A 13,637-nucleotide genomic window follows, 5' to 3' on the forward strand; every position below is an offset into this window, starting at 1 on the left:
ATGAGCAGACAGTGGTCGAGGAAGTTGGACTTCTTGTTCAAGCGGATCTCATGATAATATCCAAACAATTCAGCACCAGAAAAGCTGGGAGATGCTCAGTAGTTTGGGGAATCTTCATTATGAGAGCTCTGCTGAAGGAACAGGACTAACAAACATGTGGGCTACAGGTGTCGAGAATTCCAAAGATTCACGACCCTCTGAGAGAAGAAATTCCTCATCTCCGTTTTAACTGCTTTCTCAACCTGCCCTGCCACCTTCAACGATTTGTGCACATATACCCCCAGGTCTCTCTGTTCATACACCCCCTTTGGGATTGTACCCATTAGTTTAGATTGCCTCTCCTCGTTCTTCCTACCAAAATATCACTTCGCACTTTTCTGCGTTAAATTTCATCTGCCACGTGCCCGCCCATTTCACCAGCCTATCTATGTCTTCTTGAAGTCTATCACTAGCCTCCTCACTGTTCGCTATACTTCCAAGTTTTGTCAATAACCAGTGGTCATAGATTTAAAATCATTGGCAAAAGATTTTGACAGGACATGAGAAATGTTTTCACTCCGGGTGTTGTCGGGATCAGTAACACTCCACCTGAAAAGATGGTGGAAGCTGATTCCATAACTAATTTGAAAAGGGAGTTGGACAGGTACTTGAGAATGGGGAACTTACAGGGTTCTGGATATAAAGCAGGGGTGTGGGACTAAGCACGGCTGACCTTTCAAAGAGCCAGTATAGGCACGATGTGCCAAATGGCGGCCTCCTGTGAGGCAAGTTTCTGTGATACTATGAAACCAGAGAACTGAGCGGAATGGATAATGTAGATCAAGCAGGTTATTCATTTAACTTGTGAGCATATAACTAGGCCACGCTATCCTCCTTCCCCTCCCCGTATCCAGGAAAATATCCTGATCCTATCAGCTGTCAACACTTAAGTGCTAACAAAATTCTAAACTCTTTAAGATCCTTACTGTATTTACCCTGTACTGTGCCATACTTGCAACTACTATGTAATGCAGCCTGTAATAAGCCAAAGTCAAGAAAGTGTATGAACTTTACTGAATTTAGTTTTTCAAAACTTTAAAAGTAGCCTCAAATAAGACTTTAAACAGAAAGGGTTTTCCCTGCACAGTTGTAGATTTGTATCAGTATATCAGTTAACATTAAAAAAAACTGGCGAATTATCTGGTTAGGAATGGAATTAAGGGCTCCAAGTACAGATTGAGATGATCAAATGTTCTGTGGATCATTTTGACCATGTGAAAAAAGACTAGTAATCTAATATGGGATGTAAGATTAGGTAAGTAGTTAGAAATATTATGGGGGTGGTGGGGTGGGATTAAATGGGTAGGATAAGGTATGTGACACAATGAATTGTACATCGACTGTAGAAGAATTGGACTTGGTGGGTTGAATAGCCATTTTTGTCCCATAGTCTCTTGTTTTTGTTTTGTGTGTCTCCAGTTCTCCATTGTGTCTTCTAAGATTTTTCCAAATGAAAGGATGTGATCTTAAAATCTGAGTCTGTATCACCAGATCATTTAAAGATTTTAAAATGTTAAGATTAAATAAAATAGTGAGCCAGTGCCAAGGAATTGAAAAGATATGGAAATGGGCTGCCAGAAACCAGATTGTGACAACCGATGTCCAGTAATTTTGTTCTGAAATAATGGCAAACTTACTTAGAAAATTAATAACTTAGTGGCCCATAATTTGCTGTCAGCAGCAAATGAACAGTGCCAGCTGTTCATTACACTTACAACTGCCCACAGGCTTTCTATGGGATTCAATGGTGGTCGGGGGCAGGTGGCAAGGTCCGATGGTGGTCTTGAGGGGTGGGGGGGCTGCTGGGGAAGGTCCAATGGTGGTCAGGGGCGGGTGGCGAGGTCCGATGGTGGGGGTGGGTTTGGGGGGGCTGCTGGGGAAGGTCCAATGGTGGTCGGGGGCGGGTGGCGAGGTCCGATGGTGGTCTTGGGGGGTGGGGGGGCTGCTGGGGAATGTCCAATGGTGGTCGAGGGCGGGTGGCGAGTTCCGATGGTGGGGGTGGGGGGGCTGCTGGAGAAGGTCCAATGGTGGGCGGGTGGCAAGGTCCGATGGTGGGGGTGGGGGGTGGGGGAGCTGCTGGGGAATGTCCAATGGTGGTCGGGGGCAGGTGGCGAGGTCCGATGGTGGGAGTGGGGGGTGGGGGAGCTGCTGGGGAAGGTCCAATGGTGGTCGGGGGCGGGTGGCGAGGTCCGGGGGTGGGGGAGCTGCTGGGGAATGTCCAATGGTGGTTGGGGGCGGGAGGCAAGGTCCGATGGTGGGGGTGGGGCGGCTGCTGGGGAAGATCCAATGGTATTCGGGGGCGGGTGGCGAGGTCCGATGGTGGGGGTGGGGGGCTGCTGGAGAAGGTCCAATGGTGGTCGGGGGCGGGTGGCGAGGTCCGATGTTGGGGTGGGGGGGCTGCTGGGGTATGTCCAATGGCGGTCGGGGGCGGGTGGCGAGGTCTGATTGTGGGGGTGGGGGAGCTGCTGGAGAAGGTCCAATGGTGGTCGGGGGCGGGTGGCGAGGTCCAATGGTGGTCGGGGCGGGTGGCGAGGTCCGATGGTGGGGGCGGGGGGTGGGGGAGCTGCTGGGGAAGGTCCAGTGGTGGTCGGGGGCGGGTGTCGAGGTCCGGGGGTGGGGGGCTGCTGGGGAATGTCCAATGGTGGTCGGGGGCGGGTGGCGAGGTCCGATGGGGGGCGGGGGGCTGCTGGGGAAGGTCCAATGGTGGTCGGGGGCGGGTGGCGAGGTCCGGTGGGGGGTGGGGGGGCTGCTGGGGAATGTCCAATGGTGGTCGGGGGCGCGTGGCGAGGTCCGATGGTGGGGGGTGGGGGAGCTGCTGGGGAATGTCCAATGGTGGTCGGGGGTGGATGGCGGGGTCCGATGGTGGGGGTGGGGGGGCTGCTGGGGAATGTCGAATGGTGGTCGGGGGCGGGTGGCGAGGTCCGATGGTGGTCGTGGGGGGTGGGGGGGCTGCTGGGGAATGTCCAATGGTGGTCGGGGACGGGTGGCGAGATCCGATGGTGGTCGTGGGGGGTGGGGGGGCTGCTGGGGAAGGTCTAATGGTGGTCGGGGGCGGGTGGCGAGGTCCAATGGTGGTCGTGGGGGCTGTGGGGTGGGGGAGCTGCTGGGGAATGTCCAATGGTGGTCCGGGGCGGGTGGCGAGGTCCGATGGTGATGGTGGGGGGTGGGGGGGCTGCTGGAGAAGGTAAAATGGTGGTCGGGGGTGGGTGGCGGGGTCCGATGGTGGGGGTTGGGGGAGCTGCTGGGGAATGTCCAATGGTGGTCAGGGGCGGGTGGCGAGGTCTGGTGGGGGGCTGCTGGGGAATGTCCAATGGTGGTCGGGGGCAGGTGGTGAGGTCCGATGGTGGGGTTGGAGGGTGGGGCAGCTGTTGGGGAATGTCCAATGGTGGTCGGGGGCGGGTGGCGAGGTCCGGTGGGGGGGCTGCTGGAGAATGTCCAATGGTGGTCGGGGGTGGGTGGCGAGGTCCAATGGTGGTCGTGGGGGGTGGGGGAGCTGCTGGGGAAGGTCCAATGGTGGTCGGCGGCGGGTGGCGAGGTCCGATGGGGGGTGGGGGTGCTGCTGGGGAATGTCCAATGGTGGTCAGGGGCGGGTGGCGAGGTCTGATGGTGGGCAGGGGGGCTGCTGGGGAATGTCCAATGGTGGTCGGGGGTGGGTGGCGAGGTCCGATGGTGGGGTTGGGGGGTGGGGCAGCTGCTGGGGAATGTCCAGTGGTGGTCGGGGGTGGGTGGCGAGGTCCGATGGTGGTCGTGGGGGGTGGGGGAGCTGCTGGGGAAGGTCCAATGGTGGTCGGGGGCGGGTGGCGAGGTCCGATGGTGGGGGTGGGGGAGCTGCTGGGGATTGTCCAATGGTGGTCGGGGGCGGGCGTCGAGGTCCAATGGTGGGGGTGGGGGTGCTGCTGGGGAAGGTCCAATGGTGGTTGGGTGGTGGTGGGGAGCGTTGAATGGTGGCCAGTTGCAGGGGTTTACCGGGTAGCTTGTTGGACCTGTAGGAAGCACTCCTGCTGCTCCTGGCCCACAAAGAGTGCTGGAAAGGCATTTACCTCATGGATTCAGCCCTTCTCACCTCCTTTCATCTGCCAGGTTTCCCGAAGCCTGGGAAACCTGGCTGACACGAGTTTAAAAATAGGATGACTGTTATAATGAGGCTGCGGGCCTTCATTTTAATATTTAAAAAACCAACCCTGCTCCTGGGAGTGTATTGGTCGCGCGCCCCTCGTCCCGCCTCCGCTAAAACTGGAAGTGGGCGAGTTGTGTTCCTTTTCACAATTTTTGAATTTTAACCTCTGACCTGACCCCAAACCCACCCCCACCCCCCCCCCTGTTTTTGGGAATTGAGGTTCAGCCTGCAGAGCCTGAACTAGGAAGTGTAAGTTAGAATAGTTAATTCAGTGCCAAATCATTTACAGAAATTAAATAAAGAGAGGGAAAGAAAATTGGGATTAAGAGAGAGCGATAAAAGAGACAGAAAGAAAAAGTTTTAAAAAATTATTTGAGGTTTTTAATTTTTTTAAATCTCCAAAAGTAATTAAAATCTGAAGGGATGAAACTCCACACTTGTAAAAGTTCGTTTTCATTGGCAGAGGTTGTTTGGCAGTAATTAAGACTTGTCATGCAGTTACTGGCAAGTTTAGTGGGTATCTATCAGGTAGGTACCGCAACTTCACTCCTTTCCATGTGTTTCAGTACTGAGTCTCTCAATGAGATACCAGTATAGCGCAGCTTCTGGAGGAGCAGGGCAACTCGGACGGCAACTTCCTGATTTTAGCGTTTAACTGCATGTGTGCGGTCACTGGAAGTTGCTGTCCAATTTACTCAAGAATGTGAGTGCTGTGATAGCCTTACTATTTACCGCAAAATCCAGGCCATTAAAAACACTAATTAGGGATGTGAAGGTATAAGCCATATTCAGAAAAAATACCCCATTCTATGAAAGAATTCTGGCCTTTGTAACATGACAAACTGGGATTGAAAATCTAAAAACCTAACAATGGAAAAGCTGTGAACAGCATTCAGGCTATTGAGATAAGGTAAGTTGTTGACACTGAATCAATAGCCTTGTTGAAACAGAAGGTTAAAGGTTCCTGAAGTCTGCAGCTTTGGAAAGAACACAATGGTACACCCTGTAAAGGTGTCTTAAACCAACACTTCAGAAAGAAACACAGAAAATTAAGAAACATATGCCTTCATAAAAATGACATCAAATGTAACACTGGAGACACGAGTCTGTGTTACAACCAACTGAGGTAACTAAGAAGACAATGGTGCACCTGGTTGAGGTGTTTTTAATTTACACATCGTAAAAAGACACAAACAGAAGACTTTGGTAAGAATGACATCAAATAGATACACCTGCTCCACACCGTTTTTTATGATAAGCTTCGAACACCTAAAGTTAGAGACACGATTCTTAATGCTACCAGCTGAACTGACCGTAAGAATAGCAGGGGTCAGCAGAAAAATGACTAGAGATAATGAGCTTACATCAGCAGAAAACTTCAAAGGAAATACCACTGCAAAAGGGTATAAAAATTGAACTTTCAAATGGGATGATAGATTCGCTGTAAAGGGGCAAAGTGATTGTCGGCTTCAGAGCTAGCTCTGTAAGTCTTCAACTCTTTGGAACTCGGGGATCAAGGTATTGTATTTGATTTTGGTCGATATCCTGGAATAAACTAAGAGCTGTAACAATGTAGCGAAGTTAAGATTTGAGAATAAGGATCTATGATAATAGAATTGTAAGCTTTTAGTATTTGGAACTGTTAATGTTGCGATTGAAACACCTACTGTACTTACATGTTGGTTCTTTAATAAATCTGTATATTTTTAGAATTGTCTCACATAATACTTCTGTATCAAACTCAATCTCTGTACACTCCTTGGTGAGGAGTTGCAGAATTCTGAGGGAGTTTTCTGGACCCTCATAATATCCGGAACGTTACAGCCTAGCTAAACTTAATAAAAGTGCTATCTGGAGGACGGTAACATCTTCAGGTTGTTCGTTTCCTTTAGGGAGAGATAGTCCGGACCTTTAGACCCAATTAAGCATCTTTAGGATTCAGTTACCTCAAACTTTAGTTGAAAATGAATGTCTGGTGAATACGCCTGATCCGGGGTAGCCCTAAAGGGGCTAGGACTAGTAATTATCCCTTCAGGGAAAGTGCAGTTTTAAAGAGAAAAATAAGTCAGTCATAAACATTTTATACCTGTCCCTAGGCCCACTCTTTCTTGACATTTCTAATAATAATTCAGCATTAGAATTGCCAGTATTACTTGGAGACGGAGAGTGTTTACCTAATGACCATAAAAAATCACCAAAACATGTATATTTTAAAAACATATTCATTACGGTATATTTACAATGTTTGAGTTTAAGTGAAAATTTGAATGAGTACCTTCAAGGTTGGTTGTATAGAGAGGCTAACATTCACCCAGTAATGCTGAAGTTGTAACTAGAAATAAAGCCAGCATTTTGGAAGTCACACTGGCCTCCTTGGTTTATAGGTAACTATTGACAATAACTTGGAAATCGTGAATGAGTGATATTTTTTTTTAAAGAAATTCTTGCTATTGGATGACCTTTATGGCAGTCTAGTGGCTATCTATGAGGATAGTAGTCCTCCTGTTATTTACATATTTTGTTCCCACTTGCAACCTATACCCCCAGCTGTACTACTGTACCTGAGCCTTCATTTTCATTAGTTTTCAGGTAGATTTTATGTATCTAATAAATCTATTTCTGGGACAGATTGGGGTTGGGTTCTGTTGATGAAAGTCTCTGAGCTCCCACTAACCATATATGTGTCAAAGCAATATACTTTCATGATAGCCTATAGATTGTAAGGGAGTAGAGGGAGACTATCCACAGTCGAGGGATATTGTATGCGCCTTCACTGTGCGATGTCTGTAGGTCCAGATCAACTTGATATCCGTGAATTAGCGTCCACTCAAATTGCAGCCAGTGGTCCCCTTTCTCGGGAGCATCTTCCATAAGTTAGGCTGCTACCTACTGCATAGAGCTGAAGTATACAGATCACCTTTAACTCCTGTAGTATCTGGAAATATATATATATATATCTTTACTGAAGTGTGAAATATGCTCTCTTTAAAGTTAGGCTATAAGACAATAATTGCAGAATTACTAGAATCCCAGTAAAATAACTCTAGGCCTACACAGTTACACTTAATTAATATTTAGTCTTTATGTTCAGATATGTAGTTCATCCTGAAGCTTATGCTTAAAGTAATGCAGAATTATATTAGCAACTGCTCAGATGTGTGTAATATGAAATAAATGGTGTTGTACTTAAGAGGTGTTCAATTAACAAAATTGTGCTGAATCCCTCCCTCGGGTACTGTGATATGTAGTGGTTAAGTTAGTAAAGATATCAGAAATGTTAGAAACTGGAGCGGTTGTGTGAAATTGGTAAAAGAATGAATACTAATCCATGGAAATGAAAGATCCATAAATAATGAGAAATATATGTGAAATACAGCTCAAAATTAATAGCAAAACCAAAACTATTAGTTCTTGGAATACATGCTCAAGGCACTGTGGCACCACATGTATATTCTGCAAGCTTTCTATAATCTATATATCCAACCTGTATATACAAAGTATGATAAGTGTACTTTTTATTATCGGACTTAATAGTTGCTACTCCACACTAATGATTGATACACCAAGACAGAAACATGTTTCTGTACTTCCTGTTAGAGCAGCCAGGACACCGGCTCCAGATCTCATCAGTGAAGCTCTGAAAATGGCCACTCGGAGATGCACAAAAAGCCCAGCATTATCCATGTACCAATTCCCTTCCCCATAGAGGTAGGCAGCTGAGGGTGAGAATCTAGTAGTATTTAGAATGACATGTTTTTCACAATACATTGATGCTGTAAGGCTGCTGTCCAAGAGAAGTGAAGAATAAGGAGAGGCAATATAAACTAAATAATACTGCAGAGGTACTGGTCATAACCTTCCAATCCTCCTTAGATATGGGGGTGGTGCCAGAGGACTGGAGAATTGTAAATGTTACACCCTTGTTCGAAAAAGGGTGTAAGGATAAACCCAGCAACTACAGGCCAGTCAGTTTAACCTCGGTGGTGCGGAAGCTTTTAGAAACAATAATCCGGGACAAAATTAACAGTCACTTGGACATGACATCACTGCAGGAGTTCCTCAGGGCAGTCTCCTAGGCCCAACCATCTTCAGCTGTTTCATCAATGACCTTCCCTCCATCATAAGGTCAGAAGTGGGGATGTTCGTTGATGATTGCACACTGTTCAGCACCATTCGAGACTCGTCAGATACTGACGCAGTCCGTGTCCATATGCAGCAAGACCTGGACAACATTCAGACTTGGGCTGACAAGTGGCAAGTAACATTCGTACCACACAAGTGCCAGGCAATGACCATCTCCAACAAGCGAGACTCTAACCATCTCCCCTTGACATTCAATGGCATTACCATCGCTGAATCCCCCACTATCAACATCCTGGGGGTTACCATTGATCAGAAACTGAACTGGACCAGCCATATAAATACTGTGGCTACAAGAGCAGGCCAGAGGCTGGGAATTCTGCAGCGAGTGTCTCACTTCCTGACTCCCCAAAGCCTTTCCACCATCTACAAGGCGCAAGTCAGGAGTGTGATGGAATACTCTCCACTTGCCTGGATGAGTGCAGCTCCAACAACACTCAAGAAGCTCGACACCATTCAGGATAAAGCAGCCTGCTTGATTGGCACTCTATCCACCACCTTCAACATTCACTCCCTCCACCACTGGCGCACTGTGGCTGCAGTGTGTACCATCTACAAGATGCACTGCAGCAACTCGCCAAAGCTCCTTCAACAGCACCTTCCAAACCCGCGACCTCTACCACTTAGAAGGACAAGGGCAGCAGATGCATGGGAACATCACCACCTACAAGTTCCCCTCCAAGCCACACACCATCTGACTTGGACCTGTATCGCCGTTCCTTCACTGTCGCTGGGCCAAAATCCTGGAACTCCCTTCCTAACAGCATTGTGGGTGTACCTACACCATATGGACTGCAGTGGTTCAAGAAGGCAGCTCACCACCATCTTCTCAAGGGCAATTAGGGATGGGCACTAAATGCAGGCCTAGCCAGCGACGCCCACATCCCATCAATGAATAAATTTTTTTTTTTAAAGTGTGGATTAATTAAGGAAAGCCAGCACGGATTTGTCAAAGGAAAATCGTGTTTAACCATCTTGATCAAGTTTGTTGATGAGGGCAAATGTGGTTGATGTGGTGAACATGGACTTCCAAAAGACATTTGATAAAGTGCCACATAATAGGCTTGCCAGCAAAGTTGAAGCCCATGGAATAAAAGGGACAGTGGCAGCATGGATACCAAATTGGTTAAGTGACAGGAAACAGGGAGTCGTGGTGAACGGTTGTTTTTCGGACTGGAGGAAGATCTACAGTGGTGTTCCCCAGGGTCGGTACGAGGACCACTGCTTTTCTTGATATATATTAATGACTTGGACTTGAGAGTACAGGGCACAATTTTAAATTTTGCAGATGAGAAATAACTTGGAAGTATAGTGAACAGTGAGGAGGATAGTGATAGACTTCAAGAAGACATAGACAGGCTGGTGAAATGGGCGGACACATGGCAGATGAAATTTATTGCAGAAAAGTTCGAAGTGATACATTTTGTTAGGAAGAATGAGGAGAGGCAATATAAACTAAAGGGTACAATCCTAAAGGGGGAGCATGAACAGAGAGACCTGGGGGTATATGTGTACAAATCGTTGAAGGTGGCAGGACAGGTTGAGAAAGCGGTTAAAAAAGCATACGGGACCCTGGGCTACATACATAGAGGCAGATAGTACAAAAGCAAAGGAAAGGGGGAAAATTTGCAGGGCTATAGGGAAAGTGGGACTAATTGGATTGACATATTGAGTTTGATCTGATTTTTGGTAAAGTGAGCGGCCAATGGACATAGAGCCTTGAGGGTATATGCTCTGGCCAACCATGAGATGCAGTTTACAATTACATTAATGAGAAAGATATATTGAGGATACATTGGCTGGGAATTGTAGGACTCGGAATGGACCCTGATTTATGGCGAAGAGGAGGAGGATATAATTGAGGCAAGCCACCAAAATGAATGTAAGTTGTTGGAGTTACATTTGATACTGACGAGATGGGCATTCAGGGTGCCAGTAAGTTCCTGTCATCAAGTCAGAGAGAAGTCAGGCTGGGAAACTATAGAGGTGCAGGAGGTGAGTTGTGAGTGTAATTGGGAAGTTTAATCAATGAATGGAGATGTGAATGGGTGGCAAACTGTATACAAAATATATTATAGGAGAAGCTTGTGGAGCCTGTAATGGAGCCAAGGAGGAGCGAGGAGGGGCTATGTGTCCTGCTGAGGAGCAGGAGATGAGTGGTTGTTGGGCTGATGGCAGGAAATGGAAGAAAGGGAAGAGTAAGCCTTGAGAGGGAAGTGAGAACTAGCAACGGTGAGGTTGCGGTTAGCAGGCGCTAAGATTTGGAGTAAAATGCTTGGATAGAAGGATGACTAGAGTGGGCATATGATATTAGGAACATAGGAACCGGAGTAGGCCATTTAGTTCCTCGTGCCCGTTCCACCATTCAATGATATTATGGCTGATCTGTGACCTAACTCCATGTACCCACCATTGCCCCATATCCCTTTATACCACTGGTTAACAGAAATCTATCAATCTCAGATTTAAACTTAACAATTGATCCAGCATCAACTGCCGCTTGCGGAACAGAGTTCCAAACTTCTACCATCCTTTGTGTGTAGAAATGCGTCTTAACTTCACTCCTGAAAAGCCTGGCTGTAATTTTTAGGATATGTCCCCTAGTCCTAGATTCCCCAGCCAGCAGAAATAGTATTTCTCTATCTATCCTATCAGTTCCCCTTAATATCTTGAAACCTTCGATCAAATTACCCCTTAATCTTCTAAATTCCAGAGAATATAACCCTAGTTTGTGTAATCTCTCCTCATAATTTAACCCTTGGAATCCAGGTAGCGTCCTAGTAAATCTACGCTGCCCTCCCTCCAAGGCCAATATATCCTTCCTAAGGTGTGGTGCCCAGAATTGAACAGAGTACTCCAGGTGTGGTCTAACCAGGACTTTATATAGCTGCAGCATGACTTCTAACCCCTTGTATTCTCGTCCTCTAGATAGAAAGGCCAGCATTCCATTAGCATTTTTGATTATTTTTTTGTACCTGTCCATGACGTTTTGATGATACATGGAACCTGTAGCAGTCGGCGCAGACTCCATGGAGTTTTAGATTATGAAATCTTATTAAAAACTAGACAGGCTGCTTGGGGGGGTGGTGGGGGGTGGGGGAAGCAGTGAAAAACCACTCAAGCTGAAGATGACTCATTCGTATGGAAACAAACTGTCCTTGGCAACACTGGCCCGAGAGGCCCACTCCCAAGTCTTGATTAACAAGGCTGACAACTCATTGTTCTGGTCAAGATCAACTCGTTAAGTTAATCGGCTGGAAGATCGAAATGAGACCAAAAACCATTCAAACCTGGAAGGAAGCTTAAAAATCATCCTGCCCAGTAAAACCACAGACAGCGGTCTGTGTATTGAAGGGGTATATTAGAGAGCAGTTTGGAAAGCTTTCTCTCTCTCTCTCCTGCTCTCCACACAACAGAATGTCAAGAGGAGCAGAGCCTTGCTCTTCCAACCGAGACGGACTTCGACCAAGGCTGGGACTCGCATGCCGCAAGGCCGGTACGGAACCAGGTTGAAGAGATAATTACTAGTCCTAGCCCTTTTCGGGCTACCCCAGATCAGGAGTATTCCCCAGACGTTCGCCTTCAACTAAAGTTAGAGATAGCCGAATTCTATAAGTTGCTTAATTGGGTCTAAAGTTTCAGGTTATCTCTCTCTAAAGGAAAGGAACGACTTGAAGATGTTACCGTCTTCCAGATAGCACTTTTAATAAGTTTAACTAGACTGTAACCTTCCGGATATTTTGAGGGTCCGGAATACTCCCCCAGAATCTGCAACTCCTCACCAAAGAGCGTACAGAAATTGAGTTTGCGAGTTTGATACAGAAATACTATTTGAGACAATTCTAAATATATATCAATTTATTTAAGAGCCAACATACAGTTAACAGCTTGTGAGTCAATCGTGACTTTAACAGTTCAAAATACAAATAGCTTACATTTCTAATTCTCAGAGATCCTTATTCTCAAATCTTAACTTTGTTACATTTATACATTATGTAGGGGGTGGTGTGTGGGTCAGCTTCACCTCTGACTTATGAGCAGTTTGAATCACTCCCACTTCCTTGGTTCTAGACCTTGGACTTATTTGGGGGTTGTGACAAAAGTGCAGCAGACAACTGGTTTTGGTGCAAGAAACTTTGATCTTTATTCAAGAAAGAAAATACAACACAACAATCTTATACTCTAATAAAATTGGGGAACACTTTCAATACATACGAGGGAAAATTACAGTATAAAGTACCTCACCCCTCCCAATCCCACTCCCTAGCTAAGTTGAACTCTAGAGGACCAGGGATAATGCTCACCAAAACAAATCCTTGACAGTTGAGCTGGTTCACGGTTTCGGGGTTCACTGGATATGTTGGTCAGTGGCTGCCATACCCCGTACGCGGTAGAAGACTTTGACTATCTGCTGGTCAGTCTTCACGAGTCCGCTGATGTGGTAGGATGCATTTTGGATCTATGGGGTGAGTACCCACTTTTCTTCGGTAGAGATAGGGTTTAGCGTTCCTTTTTAAGTAAAAATCTTACCCGGGGTAAGTCAGGAATAGATTGTAGAGTGGGATCTTCGGTTTTCTCCTGAGTTGGTTTTCTTTGGTCGTGGTGGCTCAATATTTAGTTGGTTGGTTAGTGGTAATATTTTGTTGGTAGTTTCGTAAGGCTCTTGTTGCCGTGATGTGTCAGACGATGTCCTGGGTCACTGAAGCTGTTGAACTTGGGTGTACGGTGGAAAGCTGCCCCGTCTCAATGCTTCTTGAGTCTGTTTCCTGAGTTGAGTAGTCTCCGAGTTATTTTTCTTTAGAAAACAGGCCTTCAATTATACTTTTGGAGGCCTCTTAATCTGCGCGCATTTTCAGTCCCGGTTTATTGTCTGATTTGGGCAGGCTCGTTAAGGTAACTTGATTAAAAATGTGAAAATGGTTTCGGGATGTTGTACTGTTTAGTCAATGAGTTGTTGATTGCCTAGTTCATTGTCATAGCTATACTCAGGTTTCGAGTTTCCTGTCTGGGCCTAAGATTTCTATGTAGGTTAGCTAGGTGATTTGCATTATGCATGTTTTGGATGGGTCCTGTGTTTTGGGTGGGAACTGTTCCTTCGTGGGTCGATTGTTTAGGATGTTAATGTCTGATAGTGGCTGAATTGAGGTTACACAGTTCCCCAGACAATTTGATTTACTCCAATATCCAAACTGTCTTTACAGAGGTCAATCCCTTTCCCTGTGGCAGTCTTTTCTCCCTGTACAGGTCCAAACATGCCTTTTTATTTTATCATCCTGAAACTTGTTTAAAAGAGTCCAAAGTAATTTTCCTTAGGATTTTCTTCCAGCTTTGGGGGATCTGT

General features: G+C 46.4%; 1 protein-coding gene and 1 pseudogene across 1 annotated transcript in view; one reads left to right on the forward strand and one right to left on the reverse strand.

Moving 5' to 3' along the window:
- The window catches only part of LOC147109792 (rap guanine nucleotide exchange factor 2-like), a 112,469-nt gene extending 110,971 nt beyond the window's left edge, over window positions 1-1,498 (forward strand). Inside the window, 1 exon segment of the mRNA XM_086003888.1 lies at window positions 3-1,498. Coding sequence (XP_085860014.1) covers window positions 3-229 — 227 coding nt within the window. The 3' untranslated portion in view covers window positions 230-1,498.
- LOC147109791 (histone-lysine N-methyltransferase PRDM9-like) overlaps window positions 1-13,637 on the reverse strand; it is a 502,134-nt pseudogene that overhangs the window by 181,594 nt on the left and 306,903 nt on the right.

Source organism: Somniosus microcephalus, chromosome 12 (genome assembly GCF_052327205.1).
Source record: "Somniosus microcephalus isolate GS21.2 chromosome 12, FLI_Smic_1.0, whole genome shotgun sequence".
Lineage (NCBI taxonomy): Eukaryota > Metazoa > Chordata > Chondrichthyes > Squaliformes > Somniosidae > Somniosus > Somniosus microcephalus.